This window comes from Selaginella moellendorffii, unplaced genomic scaffold, assembly GCF_000143415.4.
Source record: "Selaginella moellendorffii unplaced genomic scaffold, v1.0 SELMOscaffold_5, whole genome shotgun sequence".
Lineage (NCBI taxonomy): Eukaryota > Viridiplantae > Streptophyta > Lycopodiopsida > Selaginellales > Selaginellaceae > Selaginella > Selaginella moellendorffii.
The window spans coordinates 3,352,842-3,373,950 of NW_003314266.1; the positions used below are offsets into that span (position 1 = coordinate 3,352,842).

The window sequence follows — 21,109 nt, forward strand, 5'->3', positions numbered from 1 at the left end:
AATAGAACATGCTTCCAGGGAAAACCTAAGAGATGCTTAGGAGGAATGTGGTTCTTTCAACAATTAGGTAGCAATCATTGATGTTTTGTTGAGGAACAAGGTAATCTTGCTTCTTTTGCAAGTTTTGTTTCTTGTTGTGGAGGCTTTTCAATCCATCATTGATGACAAGACCCTGGTGGCACAAACTCTTCCGGACAAGGAGGACAAAGACAAGCTTCGTTGAGCAGTCTTGTCCAAGCGACTTGACACCGGTCTCTAGTGGGTGAAGCTGTGGTGTATGACAACATGAAGCAAGTTCTTCATGGAGTTGTATGACCTTGGTCGATGGAAGCGAAAGCTGGGGATGGAGAAGATGACATTCTTCAGGCTTTGTGGCATTTTGGAGGTTGAAATCTCCAAGTAGGATACGAAGTATAAGAGAGCGATACTTAGTGATCTTGCTGAGGGTTTGCAATGCTCAGAAAAGGTTCTTGAGTATCTATGTAGGTTGGCCAAGTAATTACTTTTAATTTTTTTCTTCTATACATCTAATTGGTTTTTTTTTTCCCCCAGGGAGTGTTCATAACATGAGGGTTTTTCAGAACTCCAGGCTATTCCACAAGATCCAAGTGAGGGAATTACTCACAATTCCTCAGGAGTTTGCTTTTGACAAGTGGATTAAGCCATACCTAGTGGGAGACAAGGGCTACTAGCTATAGCAGCACTTGATGATCCCTCTCTTAGGTAAGCTGATTTTTTTTGTTTTTTTTTAATTATTCATTTGAAACAGGTTTCCAATTGACAGTGGCTGAGGCAAAGTACAACCAACTGGCCCGGATTGTTATTGAACAAGCATTTGGACTCTTGAAAATAAAATTCAAATGCTTGGATCAAAAACAAAGGATCAAGCCAAAGTATTTGCCAAACATTATCAAAGGTTGTTGCATCTTGCATAACTTCTTGATTGATGTTGGTGAGACAAACATCAATGCCAAGATTAAGGCGTGGGAGAGACACATTCAAGCCTTGAAGGAAGTAAAGATTTTTGAAGATTATAGGGATCCTATCGTGGCTAAGGGAGAACCATAGGAAGACTTGCGTGGGCCAGAGGATGCACAGGAGGTATGAGAGAACCTACGTGATTGCTATATTCAAGTTTAATATTTGAAATTTGAAATTGAAATTTAGGGTTAGCATTTCAAATTTGATTTGAATTTGAAATTTTAAAATATTTTAAAACATGTTCGAATACTATTTTGAAAACATTTTAAAGTAAGTCAGGTGTGAAGTCACTAATGTTTTACATTAAATTTTTACCACAAAAACCTATGCAGGTGGAATGAAAATGTTTTAAAATGTATATTTAAAGCTTAAAACAACCTAAAAACTACTCAAGTGCTAATGCAGCAATCACAAAAATTAAAATACACATTTTTAAAATATTTTTATATAAAGCACAAGTGTGAATGGCTCCATCCTCACTCTATTATGTTGTTCATCATCCTAACTCCATTATCGAGGCTAAACTCCTATCTATCCCCTCTACCCCCTCCTCTTAGGTAAGATTTATTTTAAATCATTTAGGAAAATAAAAGAAGCAAGAAAAATTGAGAAAAAATAATATAAAAGAGGAAAAGTGGAGTTTTCATTGGAAGCCAGAAAATATATAGGGCATTTTTTGAAAGTCACAACATTGCAAATTTTTAAAACAAGTAGAAGAGTATTCTTTTTCACCCAATTTATTACACCCTTCATCATTATATATATCTCTAACTTGTGATCACTATTTTCACTATCTTTTCTTTTGTTCTTTTGTATGGTTTGGTTTTGTTGTGCAATGAGACAACTACTACAACATTTAGCCCTTGAATTACTACTTTGGAAAGAAAGATTGCAAAAGTTAAAATTACTAGCATTACATTTATGTGTATTTCCCTTCCTTCAAATAAAAATGTGAATGAAGATCCATAAATAAACACTATACTATGACAAACCCCTCAAGAATGTATTCTAGAGAAGAACTAAATCTCTCTTTTATATGCAACAAGCTTATATAAACAATTGTTATTTTTCTTTTCTAACGGTTATATAGCCTTACATAAAATCTTATATCAAATTTAATAATTTTAAACCTAATATTTACAAGACAAAAACCACATAGTACAGATTTAAGGAAGTGATAAGAATACTTTTTTTGTAAACATCTTATTTTATGTTCTAACAAACATCCCTATTATGGCATATAATTAATATTTAAATTGTTAGAACATACATAATGATTAGTTTCTCAACTAGCTTAGATGGAAACTAATAAAGGGTTTAGCAATACCAATCTCCTGCCATCGTGGTAGTAAAAGAAGAATATGTAAAAGGACTCGTTGACAGATAATTTTCGATACTCACAATCACATTCACAATAATGACAATATGAATTTATAGGAAAGTATGATGGATTATAAACAACCAAAGAGAATAACTTAAGAGGCAGTTTATTAAGGTTCAAATAAATAAGGAAAAAATCTATAATTAAGAGTGTAGTATGTTTTTTGGTTTGAGTAATACTAGGTTTTGAGTAGTACTAGATTGAATCCCAGGAAGTTTAAATTCAAGAGCTTATACTTTGGGAAAGAACTTAACTACACAAGAAATTCAAATTCAAGAGTTTACACTTTGGCAAAAGAATTTAACTATAACCAAAGCAAATGTGGTTAGATAAACAAAGTAAGCTAACATATTAAAAAGGGAAAAAATGGTTAGATAAGCAAGGTAAACTAACAAATTGCAAAGGGAAAATTTGTGGCTAAAATAAACTTCTTATATGTAATTTTAAACAAGGAGTCAAACTTTTTATATATAACTAAAAGAAAGGTACTCCACTAGAAAAATATCCTTTAAATACTAGAGAATCATTAGTGAGATTAAAAGTTTAATTACTCTGCCATGTAGGAATTATTTACCATAGATTAAAATTAATATCTATACAAAAAGCTAGCTTGGTTTCTAAAAACTCCTATTCAACTAGAAAAATCTCCTCTAAATACTTAAAAAAGAGAATCACAAGTGAGATTGAAAGATTGTTTAATTACTTACCCTATAAGAATTGGATTTACCCTAGGTACACTCCTTGCTTACTTTCACCCCTAAGTATACCATAGAAAATGATAAAATCCTATTCTGTATTGTAAAGTGCATGTACCTAAGTCAATATATCTGACTATAGTGAACTCCTGGGGTGTGCAATTGCTAACCATTCAAATTAATATCAAAATCATAATGTTGAACTAAAGTAAAGGACTTTGTGGGCAACTGTAATCCACAAAATAGTGCTATAGAAAATTTCTAAATCAGCCTTTAAAACCACTATTAACTTAAATGAACAACAAAACCTATCTATGCATCTTCCTTTCAAAAGATCATTGCTAACTTATACTCACAATTTTGTCTTTGTCCAACATTGCATATAAAAAGTTTGTTTTAACCACAAATTTTCCTTTTGCAATTTGCCAACTTACGTCACTTATTTAACCAAGAGGTTTTAGAAACCAAGATTACTTTTCATGTCTTAAGGAGTACATATACACTAATGCTTCTTTTATGGCATAGCAAGTGTGAGCTTTTGCATTTGGATGATATATTTAAAGGTAAACTCAAAAAACTTAAATGCTCCAGAAGCTGCAAATAAAATTGTAGGCCAGTAGGAGGTTTAAGAAACCAAACTTACTTCTCATTTCTTAAAATACATGGTGTAGATATTAATTTTTCATGTTATATCAATGGTGAACTTTTGAAGTTGGACTTTTTAAGGGTAAAGAACACAAAGGGTTTTTAGTTCATAAGGAGTGAACTAGAAGTTGTAGGCTAGTTTATTGGGATTTGTAGTTCGTTTGAAGCTTATGTTTTACAGGTCAAGTTTTTGTTGATGCTTTGGAATAATTATATCATGGTTAAAAAGTTTGTGTGGTGGTGTGTAATAGCCAAAAAAAGTTCCAGATGTTCCACCAGAAGATTCTAGAGATTTCTATTTTGATGATAGTTTTAGCACATTTAAGGATGAATCTAGCATCATCATTTTATTTGATCATAAAAAAAAAGGAAAGCTAGTCAGTCATCACAACTCCTTCCTTTTCTTTCTGGTCACAAATTTCTCAGAACTCCTTGCACACACAGTTCGTAATTAGCACTAGTACAGTAGCTCCTGGAAAACTGGATCCACGCTCTTGTTCCACTTCCCCTCATACAAGCTCAACAGCTTCTCTGCCGGTGTCACCCCCGTTCTCACAATCTCAGCAATGTCGTTGAGAAATCCAGCCTCCTTGTAGCCTCGTCTTTGCAGCCCATCCCTGGCCAGCTTAAAAACGTCCTGCGCTACGTGCTTGAGCTGCCCGTCCCGGAACGGCGTGCTTAATCCCAGCCTCGGAACTTTGCTTCTCAGCATCGCCCTCTCCCCCTCCGTCCAGCCCTCCACCATCTTGGACGCCGATTCCAGAGCTTCTTCGTCGTACAAAATCCCCACCCAGAAGGCTGGGAGAGCGCACAGCCTCTTCCACGGCCCCCCGTCAGCCCCTCTCATCTCCAAGTATCTCTTGAGCCTGACCTCTGGAAAGATGGTTGTCAAGTGGTTCTCCCAGTCGTTGAGCGTCGGGAGCTCGCCGGGGAGATTGGAGAGCCTGCCGGCGAGGAAATCCTTGAACGACTGCCCCGTGCAATCCACGTACCTCTTGTCCCTGTACACGAAGTACATGGGCACCTCGAGAGCGTACTCGACGTACCTCTCGAACGAGAAACCATCCTGGAAGACGAACGGGAGATCGCCTGTCCTGTTTCGATCTACGTCCGTCCAGATGTGGCTCCGGTAGCTCACGAAACCATTGGGAACGCCCTCCTTGAACGGCGAGTTCGCAAACACCGCAGTGGCGATCGGTTGCAGCGCCAGTCCCACTCTAAACTTCTTCACCATGTCCTCCTCGGACGAGAAGTCGAGATTCACCTGAACTGTGCACGTCCGGAACATCATGTCCAAGCCCAAGCTGCCAACTTTCGGCATGTAGTTCTTCATGATCTGGTACCTCCCTTTGGGCATCACTGGGATCTTCTCCACCGGCCACTTTGGCTGGAATCCCATCCCCATGAAGCCCAGTCCCATCTCCTCGGCCACCGCTTTCACCTGGTAGAGATGGGAGTTTACCTCGGCACACGTCTGGTGGACAGTTTCCAGTGGAGCACCGCTGAGCTCGAACTGGCCACCCGGTTCCAGCGAGATGCTTTGCCCGTCCTGCTTGAGACCGATGATCTTGTCTCCCTCCATCACCCTCTGCCAGTTGAATCGCTCCGCCAGACCTTCCAGCAGCTGCGCGATCTGCTCGTAGTCGATGGGCTCGAGACTGCTCATCCGGAATCCAAACTTCTCGTGCTCGGTGCCGATCCTCCACTTGGACTTTGGCTTGCATCCCGACGCCAGGTAATCCACCAGGTCGAGCTTCGTCAGGGGCTCTGCCCTCAAGGCGGTCTCTTCCGCTGGCGGGCTGGCGGCGACGATGCCGAGCTTCCTCCTCTCGCGGACGCGGCCACGGAACATCGGCGAGAGATCTAGCAGCGCTGCCCGGTGCCCCTGCCACTGCCTCTCACCTCCCGGAGCTCGCGACAGCGCTGATCTCTCCGTAATATCGAGCGCGCTCCACGAAACGGCGGCCATTCCTGGAGCTGCGAGAGGAAATGTGAGAGGCCTATCGATCGAATGCTAGACATACCTGAGGATTCCCCGCCTCCGCCGAGCCGCGCTCTCTGTTCTTGCGAAGCTCTAGGCTGCCCTAGCTTGTGCGCTGCCGACCGTCGGATGCCAGCCGTTGGATAAAGTATCTAACAGGGAAGGGTATTGTATTTCGAGTGGGAATCTAACGAGAGGAAGAGTCGTCGTTTCTTCTTGCCCTTTTTCTTGGTTGATTCCTACCGCTTACGTGGCATGTTTGCGTGTATGCCACGTGGCGCCAAGTCACCATAAGCTAGAACATAGTGATCTTTAAAACTTTTTTTCTACTGTCAAGAGATCCCACCATGACTGACAAGCATATTCCTCGTTTTCGTTCCATTCGCAGCGACACACTCGCGATCTCTGGCAAAAGTTCTGCAAGGCGTCAATGGGCGAACTATTCAAGTGTCACAATTTGTCCACAGAGAAGCCAGTGAAGAGAGCTGCCGAGAGACAAACTCTGGGCTTTTCGATCTCTCTCTCGATCTGGCTGTATGGCAGCTCGAGTTCGGTGCAAACTGAGCTCTCAAATTCATTGTTTCCGGTTGGCATCCAAAGAAATGCTAATACAATAATAATACTATCAAAATATAATTCTAACAAACCAATCGAAAGAATAACGATGAGAGAAAGAGCGTTACAAACACCTTTTATTCATAGTCCCTGGAATCAAACCACACACATACAAACATTGACAGCGATTTAGCAACAGGTTTTGAATAAATTTACGCGGAAGAACGGTGGTTCAAAGCTGTATATAATTCATGAAGCTTTTTAAAGCCTCTTCTTGGTCGAGCCAAAGGAGCGTAGTCCTTCCTGTAAAGAAGAAGAAGAAGAAGAAGAAATGGCCGCTTTTCCTTCTTTGGTACTAGTGCCTGCAAATGTTCCCTCTCTTTTGCTGCTCCTGCTCCTGCTCACAAATTCTCTGATAAATTCCAATGCCGCTGCCACTCTGACTTGCCCCGTGGGGATTTTCAGCTTTGGAGACTCTCTCGCCGACACTGGGAATTACGCAGCTGCGTTTCCAGATCCACCAGCGCCTTCTACATCCTCGAGTTCCTCCTCCGCAATCCAAGTTCTATCACCGCAGAGTTCCAGAGTCCACAATTTCTTCAATTATCTCGACATTCGTGCAGCCTACGATGGTGCCAAGCTCGACATGGAATTCGAATCCAGCAAGGCTGCGACCAAGCTGCCATTCCGGGCCAGCAATGGTCGCCTCGTCATCGATTTCATAGGTAACCTCTTTGACAAACTTTGCAAATTTCTCTGTCTAAATTTTCTCTGTTTCTTTTTCTCGTCCCGACTTTCTTGGCATTTAGAAAACTCGCGAGAGATCCTTTCTGCAGTAGAAACGTACGTAGACATTTTGTTCTTGTAGCATCCATATGGTACGTTAAAGTTTTTGTTTAGGTGGTGGTCGTGGTGGTCCAAACTTCATGCAAGTTTTGCTTGAATTGCCTGCCTGGCAAACTCCATGCATCAACTAAAAAAATATCAGAGAAAAATATCCGCAACCATGAAGCTTAGGTAGAACCTTTGTTTCGTAGCTACACAAAGTGCCTGACAGCAAGTTTCCTAGCGTGGATTTTTTTATCAATCAATCGCTAGCTATACTTCGAGGGAAAAAGCTTCCTTTTTTTTCTTTACTTTTCACTCCTTTATAGCTCTTTTTTTCTTTTTTTTAAAAATAATTTTCTTGATTGCTAACATATTTTTCTTATTTGGCGTTTTGTGTGTAGCTCAAGCGTTCCGTGCTCCTTTCCTAGCTCCATATTTTCAAAACGTTTTGCCGGACTATACAAACGGTGTCAACTTTGCATTTTCTTCTTCAACAGCTCGCAACACTTCCATCTCTGTTCCTTTTTACCTCTACAGGCAAGTCAATCACTACATTTATTTGAAAGGAAACATATATAATGCCCGAGGTAAAACGAGAAATTCTGTCTGTTTTTCTACGTCTTCCCCCCCTTTTTTTTGTTTAATTATTACAGGAGGTGCCAGCTTACCACCATTTAGCATCTTCTCCACAGCCCTCCACTGGATCTCAATCGGTATCAACGATTTCTATCAGAACTATATGGTCAATAATTTGAGTGTTTCTGACGTCAAGAACAAGGTGGTTCCTGATGCAGTGCATGCAGTCTCGGAAGCTGTCCAGGTAAACAAAATCAAAAGACAAAACCAAATTATTTCTTAAGAAAAAAGGTGTAACCTCTCTTTAGAGACTATATGGATTTGGAGCGAGGACTTTCATGGTGATGAACATCCCAGCAGTTGGCTGCCTTCCAGCTTTCCTCAGCAAATTCGGCACCGCAAACCCGGGTGACTACGATTCCCTGGGATGCCTTAAGAATCACAACGATGCCGCAAAAGCTTACGCTACACAGCTCCGTGTGGCTCTATCAAATCTCAGGCTAACTCTCCCGCAGGCTTTCATCATGTATGGAGATTATTATCAAGTTCACTTAGATGCAGTCACAAATCCAACACAATACGGTAATTTCTAAGTATTATCTTATTTTTTCCACAATATTAATTACTATTTTGTATGTTTTTTTTATGTAGGACTGCATCCCAATGGTACCTTAACTGCGTGTTGTGGAGGCGGAGGAAAGTATAACGTTCCAGTATCTCCATGTATCAGTTCCACTCCAGTGTGTGAAGATCCCCAAGCTTATATAAGTTGGGATGGCCTCCATTTTTGCGAGAGCTTTAATAGAGCGGTCGCGCTAACGTTCCTCCATGGCGATTATGTGGAGCCGTGGCCCAATTCCAACCTCACTGCGGCGTGCAGCTTAGACTTTAGCAAATTCTATTCTTAATATGTAATAATTCGTATATTTAACATTGCGATTTAATTATCTAAATTATGAATTATATACCAGAATAAACCAGTTTACGTGATCGAAGGAAAGATATGGTGCCCTCTCCAGCGACTAAAAATCAGTAAAGCTTGCAACACTTATCACGTAGCCTTAAGCATTGTGGATGGAATGGAAACCCTGCCAATCTCTACAATCACAGGCTTCCCATTCGGGTCTAGCGGATGCTTCCACGGCTCTCCATCCAGCTGCATATAAGCTCGATCGCGTTTCTCGCCATGGAGCTCCAGCCGGATAGCTTGAGCCTGCCAAGCCGTGTCAAAACATATATCCAAAGTTCTACACGAACTTTCACAAACCTGAGCAAGGCGAACAGCTTTAAGGAGGCTGACCATCACCAGAGACGTGTGCCAGCCGTCTCGCAAGCCAAAGATTTCCAGATATCCATCGTTGGGCCTGGCCTCGACAAATCCTTTCTGGAGAAGACCAGAACTAAACCTTTAAAGACGACGTCCAATGGAGTAGCCTACCTTTTGCATATTCTCCGGCTTTGGGTGTCCCCACGGGTTTCTTCCGCCGGCATAGCTCTGCAAGTTCAGTATCACCACTGCTCGAACGCTACAGAGAAGATACGAACCACATCACATCATCTCATTTCCCTCTGCCGCACACTTCTGTTTCGGTTTACCTCGACGGAACATCAACTTCTTCCCACCCGTCGTCTCCGTGTTTCTTCCTCACGGACAGACGAAGAACGGTGCTCACACCTCGGGCCCGAGGATTAGTAGATAATGAAGTGCAAAACCAGCCTTGCCAGCAACTATACCCCGAGTAAATCATCTGGAGGACAATCCAAATAGTCTGAGAAACGGTCAGGAATTACAATCAAAGACCTTGTTCGCAATCGGCCCTCGAGCAAGCCACGGCATTCTATTCCGCAGCTCATGGAATCCGTATGCAACTTGCGCATCCATTCCTGTGGAAAAAAACAAAACAAGAGTCACAAAAACCAAACCGTGCAACAAGTACCTAAGCTAAAATAATTGTAGAAGACTCCTTCAAACGACGCTGAGTATTCGTCCTGTTCTTCCTGAAAGCACGCGGCTTTAGATGTACGAGAGTGAAAGTAAGAAAATATATTTTTTTGCCTCGGTGGAAAGAGGTATATGTTGCTGCGGTTTCAATGCGTGCGGCCACTTTATAGGTTCTTTGGTGGAGGTTCTAATGCTCACTTTCCAACTGCGGAAGCGATCGACACGAGAAACATACATAAAGCATGAAAAAAAGATTGAAGCACTCACCAGTCTAAAGGTTGAGGAGTTGAGCCATCCGTTGCTTTCAAGAGCCAGTCCTTAACGGCAGCTCTTCCTTTGGACGTAAAAGAAGCACCCTGCAGCAAAGAAGTTGTAAACTTGGACAAAAACGAAGGAAAAAACTCACCCATCCAAAGCTCCGTGCGAGATCATTGCCAGTTCCAAGCGGAATAACCCCAACGGGAGGACACGGTCCACGATGCTCCAAGTGAAGCTCTGCCAGGCTTCCAAGCACCCAGCCCACGGTGCCATCGCCTCCAGCAACCTGTGGAGGAACATATAGCTCACAAAACAAAGTGAAAGTTTCTCCATCCATCATACGAGAATTCGAAGACGTTCACGTGTGAGCCTTGCGCATTGATCGCCGTTTTTCGCAAGAGCATCCAGGCACCCCAAACCATGACGAACGAAATCTGTTGGTTTTGTCTCGTTGAGATCAAACACCTGGAATGCACAAGAAGAGCAATGAGAAGAAACAAAAAAAAAAAGAAGGAAAAGATCGCTTTCTCTCACGTATCCCCAGAAAGAACTAAGAGAGAAAAAGAGAAACCTTAGCTTCCACTAGTACCTGTTCTGGACTGATAAGATCTCTCAAATGGCCGGCAAGGGCAGGCCCAAGGCGGCCACCACTCTTGGAATTGACGAACACAATGAGCGGGCTGGAAGGGGCTGCGTGATCCTCTTGCCGATCGCTCAAAGCACTGGCGCCCTCGACATAGCCACCGCCGCTGGTAGCCACGGCATTGCACATCGCCTTGCGGAGATACTCGGGGATCAAGACCCGGCCCTTGAGCAGCACCGTCCTGCCCTTCTTCTTGGGGACGATGAGGTCCAAGATCCCCTTACCGCCATGCCCCGCGCCCGATGGCGCCGATCCATTGGAATCCATGGCGCGCTAGCGCGATCGCTGCGCCAAGAGGCGCCGATCTTACCCCAGATTGCCCGAAATATCGATGAAGAAGAGCTGCTGCTATCTATCGCTACAATCCCTCATTGCGAAGCAGCGATGTGCTGCCCACACAGCCAGCAAGAATGGACGAAAATATTCCCAGAGGAGATTCCATCGTAGGTCGTACTAATTTCTAGCTGCCATGCAAATATTATAGTCAAAGTCAACATGTCCGAGTGGTTAAGGAGATAGACTTGAAATCTATTGGGTTTCACCCGCGCAGGTTCGAACCCTGCTGTTGACGATACAGTGTGAACATTCTTTATTCGAAAATTCTTAAGGCTATTCGTATGTGAATATTCTTTAGCTTTTCTTTGAATTTACTAAGGCGTGTCGAGCCAAGGAGCTTTTGGTTCTCTGAGCGAGCCCCATCGTCCTACCATTGTGTGAGCCATTTTCGTCCAGAGTGGCGCTTCTGGATCTCTTCCGGGCGATGGAATCTCGATTATCTCGCTGGTGGTGGTGGTGCTGCTGCTGCTACTCTGAGCTTGAGGAAGCAAGAGCTCCTCGCGCAGAGGATCGTTCTCGCCTCTTCTCTCGAACTTGGCTGTCAAGGCGATGACTGCTGCGGCGACAGCACAGCCTCCTGGAACCAGAGCTAGCACTCGTCGAACCAGAGAGACGCTGCAGCGTCCATTGAGCAAGCAAAATGCCGGTGTCTCGGTTCCTGCAAGCGCAACTGTTTTGTTAGTCTCGAAAGGAAGATCATAGAAACAGAGACCATGAAGCGCTTCAATCGCGTAGAGAGCGAATCCACACGCAAGTTTATCACACAAGCTCAGGGAGCCATAAACGAAGGCACATCCACTTAAGCTGTGGCCAACTAGCAATCCTTCCATGCTGGTAGCAGTAACCTGAGAGAGAACCATGGAAATAGTTGAGACCAAGCAGTGCACAAAAAGGATGGCTTACCAGCATTAGTGCATTGCCTGTTCCGACAACCAACGCTAGAGGATATATGTACAGTTGAAACGAACTAGACAAATAAAAGAATCCAACCCCGCAAAAAAGCCAAAGTGATGCTCCTGTTGTAAAGGCGGCTTTGAGTCTGAAGCTTGTCCAGTGACATTCCTGAATACAGCGTTTTATCTTGGATGCGTTTAATCATCAAAGTACCTGGAGCCATATGGAAGTGAAGAAACTAGACATGTATATAACTGCTGGAACCTGTGAAAACAAGAGGTATAAGAGCCATGTTCACGACGAATTATCGGTTTACTTACCACTGCCTTCGATGATTCGACCATGTACAAATCGTCAATGAGATAAAATGCTAAAAGGGCCTGAAAAAACATATTAGCCTGGGAATCAAGGATGTATGTTGCAAGACCTGTGAAACATTTGTTGTAAGTCTGGTAAGTGTGTAAACTAGCGCAACTTGATAATAAAGAATCTTCCGAAACCATGACACGAAACTTATCTTGGTGTATAGCTTCGGCTGGAAATGGTGTTGTAATCTGGAACAACACAAAAGCTATGGAAGTCTTGAGTAACAGTTATCATACCTTGGTTCTTTTACACTTAGAAGAAATATGAGAACAAAAAAGCCACCTATAGCTACATTAGCACTGGCAATCCACCGATACTGTGCGACAGCGATGGAGATTAGCAAGCGAAAAAAAGAAGAAACGTAAGTACCTGTCTCTCAACATTGTCATTCGATTTGAAAGTGAAAACCAAGAACGCGATGCCATAGAGCAAGAGATTTGCAACCTGGAGGAACATCAAAAATGAATGGCAAGTTTATAAACAGGAAGAAAAACTCAGAGACTTCACCATGGTGAAGGCATTTCTACAACTGTTCAAGGCCACTCGGCTGGTGGGATTTGCCGTGATGCAATTAACGAGAGACCTGTTCAAAGCAGGGAATCTTTGTGAAGGAAAAAAAAAAGAGAGAAAGAGACAAATCGTACATGTGAGAGACTTGAGTTGCGGCCCAACCGATATTAAAAATGGCCGCAAAGACGCTGTAGCCAAGTGTCTCCACAAGAAGCGTCTTGTTTCCCGTGATGACACACACGGAACATCCCCCAAACACGGAAGAAAAGGAGATCGAAACAAGCAACGAACCTCCGCCATGCCATATCTTAAATCCTCCAAACAAATCGATCTGACCAACAAAACTAAACGAAGTAAAAACAAAGAGTTCTTCGTCCAATGGACGAAGAACGAGTTCCTTTTCTTACCATATACCCAGCAGCGACTGTAGCGAGTCCATCAGAAACTTGGCCGCAAAGCATCACCAGCGCAGCCTCTCTAACAGATTCCATTGTTAGAATTTCCCCCCAAAAAAACAAAGAAACGAGAGATGGAAGATGAAAATTCTCGCTTCCTACCGTGGAGTCAAGCCGACGTCGGTGAGGTAAATGAGCAAATACGTGAACCAGCAAGCGGCCGTGAGATCATTGAGCATATGGCCAATCCCATACGCCACAATCTCCTTCCTCGCCAGAGCTTTGCTGGACGGAGCATCGAAATCGGCATCGGCATCGCCGCCGCCGCCGCTCTCCATCCAGCGCTAGAATCTATGCCGCCAGCTCCATTCGCTGCCGCGATCGAAGCCCTAGCGCCTGGCTCTGCGATGAATTTTCCTCCCAAGAGGTGGGAGATGGGCGGCAATCCAACGGCCACAAGCGAGTTAAAGAATCTTGGGTAAGACGTGTCCGACGTGGCTGTAGAATCCTCAGCACGTCATTGTCGTGGCGCCTAGTCAGCAAGCATATTTCTGTCCACCATGGGCATTGTGAGGACGAGGGTTGCTGACAAGGCGTCCCACGTGGCAGAGCTCCTGGTATCGTTCACCTTGTGTGGAAGGTACGTCGCGAGATAGCTGCATCAAAGAAAATCGATAGCGATGGATTGAGTAGAAAAAATGGGAGATTTTTGAGCTTACTAGCGAGGAGATGTGAGCTTGAGATACGTTGGCTTCACATCGAGCTTGATCTCGCTCGAAGACTCGGTGTCTGGAAGCTTGATCTTCATCACAAGCTCCTCGCAGAAAATCGTGGATGGAGTTTTGTCGCTCTGGAGCAGCCAATGATTTTAGAAAAGGAGAGTGAGGATTGGCATTCTCGGAAGGATTGATTTGCTTGCCATTTGGAGGTAGACATCGTTTGGAGTGACTGCCTGCTTGTAAACAAACTCGTATCTATGGTCAAAGAGAACGATCCATCAATTCGCGATGCTTACGTGATAGTGAACAAGAGTGTGAGATTACTCGGGTTGAATTCGACTGTCATTCTCAGCCGCTTCAATCGCCTCTTCGATCGCAGTCTTCTTCTCTAGACCAAAAAAAAGCGAGAAGGAAATCCATTCCATTCGCAAGAAGGGATCGAAAAGAAGAGAACGATCGAGCTTACTTTTCTCGTATTTTGGGCCGATTGAGGCAGGCGATGGAGTGGCCTGAGTCGGAGGAGCGAATTCCTGAAAACAACGGAGCGCGCGGCGCAAATCGATAAATCGACCAACTAGATCGCAGCGGCGGCGGCATACCTCAGAGGATCTTGATGTATCCGCGTGGTAGAAGAGATCGGTAAGCGCCTCGAGATCCGTCTTGTTCCACATCCTCGCTCGCCACAAACCCTAGAACACAACGTTCAAACGAACGGCATATACCCGGATCATAGTATTCCGTACAGGAATATTCATAGAATAAAACCCATCTTTCGTGTTCCTGGATCCACCATAGCCGAGAGGGCCTTATCCGCCGGAGAGGAAGCAGGGGTTAGGGTTTTGGGGGAGGGAGGAAGACGATGGCCGCGGTGGTGAGCGCCTGTTCCGGGAGCGCCGCGGCGTCGGCATTGGCGCAGTTCTTGCGCAGCAAGGGCGTCCGCGAAGAATGCATCGACCGAATGGTGGACCGCTGCAATAGCAGCGGCCGATTCCCAGGTAGTGTGGATTCCCCGAGCGCCACGGCCGATGTAATGCAGCCGACCTGGAGCTACCTGGAGAGCATCGTCGTCCCCAAGCGCAAGGTCACGTCCGTGGTGGCGCGCTGCCCGCCGCTGCTCATGATGCCGCTGGAGGAGCGCCTCAAGCCCATGGTGATGTTCCTCCAGACCATGGGGCTCAAGCGCGAGGACATCGCCAAGACCATCAACCGCTACCCATCGATCTTCATGCACAGCGTGGAGGAGAAGCTCTGCCCGCTGCTGGCATTCCTCGAGGGCGCTGCGGGCGTTCGCCCGGAGAGGATCGGCAAGCTCCTCGTGCTGTGCCCGAGGCTCCTGAGCTACAGCATCGATCAGAAGCTCCGACCCATGGTGGATTTTCTCTGCGGCCTCGGCGTGGAGCCGGGACACGAGCTCGGCAAGCTCGTCTGCTCGTATCCAAACATCTTCGGCTATAGCATCGAGAACAGGCTCCAAGTCACGGTGGAGTATCTCCGCCAACTCGGCCTCTCCAAGAACGACTTGAAGAAGATCATCGTGTGCTATCCTCACATCATCTGCCGGGCGGAGAAGGCCTTGGAGCCGGCCGTGAACTATCTCCTCACGGCTGGACTGAGCGCCGGGCAGATCACCACGCTGGTCGCTGGCTTCCCTCCGATTCTCGTCAAGAGCGTCAAGAGATCCATCCAACCAAAGGTGGAGTTTCTCATGCGGGACATGGGAAGGGGATTGGAGGAAGCAGTGGAGTTCCCGGCCTACTTTGGCCACAGCCTCAACAGGAAGATCGGGCCCCGGCACAAGAAGCTCAAGGATCAAGGTGCCATCCCTCTCCACGCGATGCTCAACTGTAACAAGAAGAAGTTCACGTCCAAGTTCTTCCCAGAAGAAGTTACAGCTCCGTGAGAGTGATGGTTCCAGTCCGGCTTTGGCGCGCGCAAGCGAAAACACCAACAACAATCTTCCAGCTTCTCGGTCCTCCACAAAAGTTTTGCTGTTGGTACGTAAATTTCTTGTCGCTAGAGTGTCTTACGCTTCCTATGCTTTCGTTTCTTGCTTTTCGTCCGCCGTGGTTCTTGTTCTTCCCATTCGTTCGTCCTGCGTTGTCCTCTCCCTCTTTCATTGTTTTTTCGCTCTAGGACTTGAGATTTGAGCTCCTTGTCGTAAATGGTCACTTCCAATTAGCAAGGCTGGTTGGTTCTTGGCAAGCTCTCTGTGAACTGGTGGGATCATCGCTTTTGAGGCGATGTTGTCTTCTCAGTGTCAACTCTCTCTTGATCTCATCAACGTCGAAGTTCTTCCCAGTGGCAGCGTAGATCTGTGACAGCGCCACGAACTGGGACGTCGACTCCGGTCCAGCAAGCTGTCGGCGGCTGTGGTTCCAATCTCGACATCAGTGTGGAGAAGCGAGACCGGCTTGGCACACGAGATAAGCACCCGTATGAACGACTGCCACACTAGCCAGTCCTTGCTAACTATGGGGCCACCACGTCACTGACACGGCAGCGGCGGCGCGGGGCCTTCCTTCTGTCGTCTTAGGGCCTAGCGACGGACCTTCTTGTCCAGTGGTGGCCATGATCGACGAGATCCTTAGTAGATGTTGGGGCATAAGCCCTGATCGCACGTACATCTAGATGTTGAGACCTCCCAAAAGAGCACAAAAGATTTTAATGTGTTGAAATGGTGAGATGTATTATATATATATATATAGATAGATAGATATATATATATAAATAAAAGTAGAATTATTGATAACCACAATCAATTTGTAACTTTTATGCTTAATCTAACCTAAGGTAGGGTTTTACTCATGACCCCTTTCATTATATTTGAGTTTTTTAAGCAAGTGAGTAGTGAATGATTTGTTAACTTAAAGATTATGCTCGTAACATTGAGAGTGTTAAAAAAATTCTGAGTGTAAACACTTAATTAATCATAAAATAAACAATATTTCATATGTAATATACACATATAATCTATTAAAAACTAAATTTTAAAAAATAATACTTAAACCACCATAAGGTCCAAGTTATGATGCCATATACTAATATTAGCGTAGTGGGATTTTAGTAGTTATCATATTAGTTTCAATCTGGACCACTCACTCTTGTATATAAATTAGGGTTTTTGGACTAATTGATATGTACATTCTTTATATTTCCTTTCTATATTCCATTCACTCACATTGGTAGAGGTGAAATGCATCTTTTATTGTCCTTGGGGAGTGCTTGGATTTGGGATTTTGATTTAGATATAACTTTTGCATCATTTATATTTAGCTTTTTCCATTTCCCTTCTTTTCAGGATTTTGGCTTAAATTTAACTTTTCCATTGTCTAAATTTCCCTTTCCTTCTAGTTTCTTCTCATTTCTCTTCTTTTGCTCTTTCCTTTTTATTCATCTTCATGGTAGAGTAGCAGTCTCCTCCTCTTTTGACTCTGGAACAATAGTTGGTGCAATTGTTTGATGCTATGTGATTGCAATTGAACAACCAAACTCAATTGATGGCGGCATTCATGGCATACGATACAACTCCTCTTGCTCTTGGTGCCAATCCTCACGTTCGGCTGGAGTTCTTTCGTAGGAATCCTGGGGATGATGTGTACTATTGGTTCGATTGCTTCACAATGATTGCTACATATCATTTTTAGGATGATGCTTGACGTTTGCGTGAGTTTCCCACATATCTCCACTATAGTGGTATAATGGTTTGAGTGCAGCCACTCGTGAGGATTGAAGCGATCAAAGTGTGTGTTTGGGTCCAAGGATATGATCTATTTTGGGTATTGTATTTCTCATAAGGGTTTGCAAGTTAATCATGACAAACTTGTGGCTATTCTAAAGTTTCCTACTCCAAAGTATGTAAATGATGTGCAGTGTTTCTTGGGCAAGGTGCAATATCTCGGTCGTTTTGTGGATTATCTTTTTGATCACACTACACTGTTGTGAGCATTACTGAAGTTATCAACATCATCTTTCATCTGGTCTTTGGATTGTGAGCGAGCGTTCATGGATCTCAAAGAGTTATTGATGACTCCTCCAATATTGGCATATCCTAACTACACTTGACTTTTCATTTTGCGTGTGGATGCTTCTAATATTGGTCTTGGAGGTGTGTTGATGCAAGAGAGCTCGAATGTTCTTGATTAGTGCCATCCCATTGCGTATATAAGCCATATATTACAACAAGTGGAGGTGAACTACTCTACAACAAAGAAAGAGTGCAAGAACCTTCATGCATATCTATATGGTTTTCAGACATTACTAAAAGGTGATCATGCTACCATTATTTCATTATTGAAGCGGAAAAACTTGGTTGGTTGTACTACTCAGTGGGCTTTGAGGCTTCAGATATATAATTTTGATATTGTTCATCACTCGGGGAATTCTATGGCTAATGCTAATGTCCTTTCTAGAGCTTCTCTTCCTTCTTCGCTCTCTTCTCATGTTTCTGACGAGTCTGTTGTTCCAGTATCTATGAATTTTCTAAACGAGGATTTTGTGCCATCGATGGTTGTTGTATTTGACGTTCAGTGTTCACAAGGTACAAAGCAAGACTTATCTTCTTTTGATGAGGTTCATGAGGCTCAAAAGATTGAGCTGTGGATTCGAAGGCTTTAAGAAGAGTTTAAGAATCCTGTATCACTTGTTGATGACTTGCTATTCTGGCATTTATATTGTTAATATCGCTTTGAAGACGGCCTTTTATATTTTGTAAGGATGGATCATAATGATCATTTACAGTTATTGATTCCTTCCATCTTTATTCCACAATTTCTTCATGCCTACTATGATTCTCCGGTTTTAGGCAGGCATATGGAACATCGTCGTGTGACTAAGAAGTTGTGTAGGTCTTTCTATTGACTGGAGATGCGATGCGATGCAATGTTATTCAGTATATGCATATCTATGTTTGGTGTTAAGTTCGTAATACTCCCCCTCGTGCTACAAAAAAACAATTGGAGTTAATTGCAATTTCCTATCCGTTTGAGTTGGTGGTGTTTAATCTTATAAGACCTTTTCTACAATTGATTGTTAGCAAAGAGTATGTTATTATTGTTTATGACTACTTAACTCATTGGGTGGAAGTTGGTGCTATTGTTAGCGCCTTTGCAACTACTATTAAATACTTCCTCCTCAATCAAGTGGTATTCTAGCATTGTTATCGAGAGTGGAGTCTTTCAAATAATGGTCCTGCATTTATGGCTGAGGGATTTCATGTTTTAACATCTTGGTTGGGGATACGCCACACTTTCACAAGTGCTTATCATCCACAATCAAATGGTTTGGTGAAACGGTTCATTTGGACGTTCAAAGGGATGATCGTGAAGTATGTAAACTTTTAGCATTCAGATTGGGATAGTTATTTGCCGTCTCTTCGGTATGCATATGTCACAGGGGTGCAAAGTTCTATTTGTGCTTCATCATATAAACTTTTATATGGTCATCATCCAATATTACCAATAGAGCTAGGTTTACCTTTGCGATTGCCACGAGCTACCGATGCTAGGTCATGGGATCAGTATTTGATGAGCATTCTTCCACTTGTCCGAGTGGAGTCTATCGAACACTTAGGCTGCATATAAGTGGGACAACAACAGTGCTACAATTCCCATCATCATCCACTTGCAAAGTATAAAATGGATGACTTGGTGTTAGTTTGTTTTCCCCATCTTACTATACATGGTTTATCTAAAGGCTCTTTTTTCAGTGGAAAGGACCGTATCAGGTGTTGCGGCAAGTTGGAAGACAAGTTTATGAGATTCGGCATGACGTTCAACAAGGCAATCCTCCAAAAATTGTGCATGTGCAATGGTTAAAACGCTTCATCCAAAGGGATCAGGAATAGCTAATACCACCTACAGATCCGTTAATGCCTCCTGACATTTCTCCAGATCCTTACCCATCTACAATAGAACCTTGATGGTCTTCCATTATTCTGAGAGGAGGGGATGATGTAAGGTCCAAGTGTATGCCTATGATGCCGTATACTAATATTAGCATAGTGGGATTTTGGTAGCCATCGGATTGATTTCAATCTGGACCACTCGCTCTTATAAGGGTTTTTGGGTTAATTGATTGTAAGCCACAAATTTTTCCTTTCCAATTTAGTAGATTACCTCATCTATCCAACCAACACTGCCTTGGACTTAGCTAAGTTCTCTCGCGAAGGTTCTTGCCTATTGTACCAGCTCCTACTTAGTCCTACTTAGTTTCAGTTACTCACTGCATGAACAACGGAATGTTAATCATCCATCCACGGATTCCCAGATCTCTCCCAATTCCCCTTCCCAGGTTAGACTGGACTTAAGGTTTAGGTACACTCCCCGCAAGCACAAGCAGCCAAACACACTAAACCTCCAGGTTTCTAACATCCCTTGGTACAACAAAACTTAATCATGGGACCCTTTAAATCCCAAGCTTTGGGTGCAATAGTTGCTTCAGGACACAGGGGAAACACTATGGCCTAACAATCTGGTATGGATACCTCTACTCCCCCAGTTCCATTATGAAGGGAAGGCCCAAACCCCTAAGAAAGGCGAGGACCAATGAGCCATATGGTACTCAAATGAGGCACCATTTCACATGAGCCGAAAGCACCGTAGTCAGTTTCCCTTCCGATAGTAGGAGTTACTCTTGAGCACTTCCTTGGGTGGTCCCTTTAGCACCACCTGAGTCCATGCTCACTCCCACCCAATGCCCTTTGGCCCCAATCTCAACCTCAAGTCAGTTTAGAAGCATCATTGGAGAGTTTCTTCAAAACTAGTTCCTAGACCTCACTATCCCTACTATACTTTTGGAACCCTTTACAACTCTCCCCCCCCCCCCCCTGGGAGATACACACTTTAGGCTTTCACCCCATGATCTATATTAGTATTTGGATTTGATCTCGGATTCGACCGGACTCAACTTCAGACTTGGTCTCGGACTTAATCTCAAACTTGATTTCGGACCCAACCTCAAACTCTATCTCAGACTTGATCTCGGACTCGGTCTTGGATCCGATATCGGATCTTGGACTCGGTCTCAGACTTAATCTTGGACTCGGCCTCGAATTCGGTCTCGAACTCAGTCTTAGAGTCAGTCTTAGACTCAATCTCAAACTCAGTCTCATCCAATGAATTCTTTATCATTTTGGTTGTGCCTTCGGGGATTCTTTACCCTTTGACACCTCGAGGAGTTGGTTTCTTATATTGATGTATACATTTTATGTATTCCCTTTCCATGCACTCATACCATGGGGTTTAATTTGAGTTTTAAAAACATTGGTTTATAATCTATATAAAACACATTAATCAAGATATATATTTTTTTATAATAAAAATTAAGTCAAATTATTAATAAAATTAACAATATAATTAAATAATATTTTACAATTTACTATCACTAAAAAGTACAAATGCTTAATAG

At 43.6% G+C, this 21,109-nt stretch overlaps 6 protein-coding genes and 1 non-coding gene across 7 annotated transcripts; 3 read left to right on the forward strand and 4 right to left on the reverse strand.

Annotated features, from left to right (window-relative positions):
• Positions 1 to 4,022: 4,022 nt before the first annotated feature.
• Positions 4,023 to 5,882, reverse strand: LOC9659381 (glutamate--cysteine ligase, chloroplastic). Its single transcript, XM_002965282.2, has 2 exons — positions 5,727 to 5,882; positions 4,023 to 5,679 (listed from the first exon to the last, which is right to left on the reverse strand). Exon 2 carries the CDS (start codon positions 5,669 to 5,671, stop codon positions 4,160 to 4,162), a length of 1,512 nt encoding a protein of 503 aa, XP_002965328.2. The 5' UTR covers positions 5,672 to 5,679; positions 5,727 to 5,882; the 3' UTR covers positions 4,023 to 4,159.
• A 587-nt stretch (positions 5,883 to 6,469) lies between these two features.
• On the forward strand, positions 6,470 to 8,595 carry LOC9633601 (GDSL esterase/lipase At4g01130). The gene is made up of 5 exons (XM_024669827.1): positions 6,470 to 6,963; positions 7,468 to 7,653; positions 7,720 to 7,886; positions 7,951 to 8,224; positions 8,294 to 8,595. Exons 1-5 carry the CDS (start codon positions 6,570 to 6,572, stop codon positions 8,548 to 8,550), a joined length of 1,278 nt encoding a protein of 425 aa, XP_024525595.1. The 5' UTR covers positions 6,470 to 6,569; the 3' UTR covers positions 8,551 to 8,595.
• LOC9659382 (diacylglycerol kinase 7) lies at positions 8,567 to 10,930 on the reverse strand. Its single transcript, XM_024669826.1, has 11 exons — positions 10,432 to 10,930; positions 10,185 to 10,307; positions 9,991 to 10,128; positions 9,852 to 9,940; positions 9,699 to 9,789; positions 9,580 to 9,640; positions 9,444 to 9,526; positions 9,239 to 9,390; positions 9,081 to 9,168; positions 8,910 to 9,026; positions 8,567 to 8,855 (listed from the first exon to the last, which is right to left on the reverse strand). Exons 1-11 carry the CDS (start codon positions 10,750 to 10,752, stop codon positions 8,694 to 8,696), a joined length of 1,425 nt encoding a protein of 474 aa, XP_024525594.1. The 5' UTR covers positions 10,753 to 10,930; the 3' UTR covers positions 8,567 to 8,693.
• Positions 10,931 to 10,974: 44 nt separating this feature from the next.
• TRNAS-UGA lies at positions 10,975 to 11,056 on the forward strand. The gene has a single exon. It is a non-coding gene; the product is annotated as a tRNA-Ser (tRNA).
• LOC9633602 (major facilitator superfamily domain-containing protein 12) lies at positions 11,051 to 13,427 on the reverse strand. Its single transcript, XM_024669926.1, has 12 exons — positions 13,149 to 13,427; positions 12,999 to 13,068; positions 12,726 to 12,922; positions 12,589 to 12,664; positions 12,451 to 12,525; positions 12,318 to 12,397; positions 12,143 to 12,269; positions 12,036 to 12,095; positions 11,929 to 11,979; positions 11,725 to 11,883; positions 11,534 to 11,666; positions 11,051 to 11,479 (listed from the first exon to the last, which is right to left on the reverse strand). Exons 1-12 carry the CDS (start codon positions 13,322 to 13,324, stop codon positions 11,136 to 11,138), a joined length of 1,548 nt encoding a protein of 515 aa, XP_024525694.1. The 5' UTR covers positions 13,325 to 13,427; the 3' UTR covers positions 11,051 to 11,135.
• An 83-nt stretch (positions 13,428 to 13,510) lies between these two features.
• Positions 13,511 to 14,130, reverse strand: LOC112344746 (protein PIH1D3-like). Its single transcript, XM_024670077.1, has 4 exons — positions 14,030 to 14,130; positions 13,906 to 13,960; positions 13,706 to 13,836; positions 13,511 to 13,642 (listed from the first exon to the last, which is right to left on the reverse strand). Exons 1-4 carry the CDS (start codon positions 14,128 to 14,130, stop codon positions 13,519 to 13,521), a joined length of 411 nt encoding a protein of 136 aa, XP_024525845.1. The 3' UTR covers positions 13,511 to 13,518.
• Positions 14,131 to 14,505: 375 nt separating this feature from the next.
• On the forward strand, positions 14,506 to 15,955 carry LOC9633603 (transcription termination factor MTERF6, chloroplastic/mitochondrial). Its single transcript, XM_002964926.2, has one exon. It carries the CDS (start codon positions 14,565 to 14,567, stop codon positions 15,603 to 15,605), a length of 1,041 nt encoding a protein of 346 aa, XP_002964972.1. The 5' UTR covers positions 14,506 to 14,564; the 3' UTR covers positions 15,606 to 15,955.
• Positions 15,956 to 21,109: the final 5,154 nt, after the last annotated feature.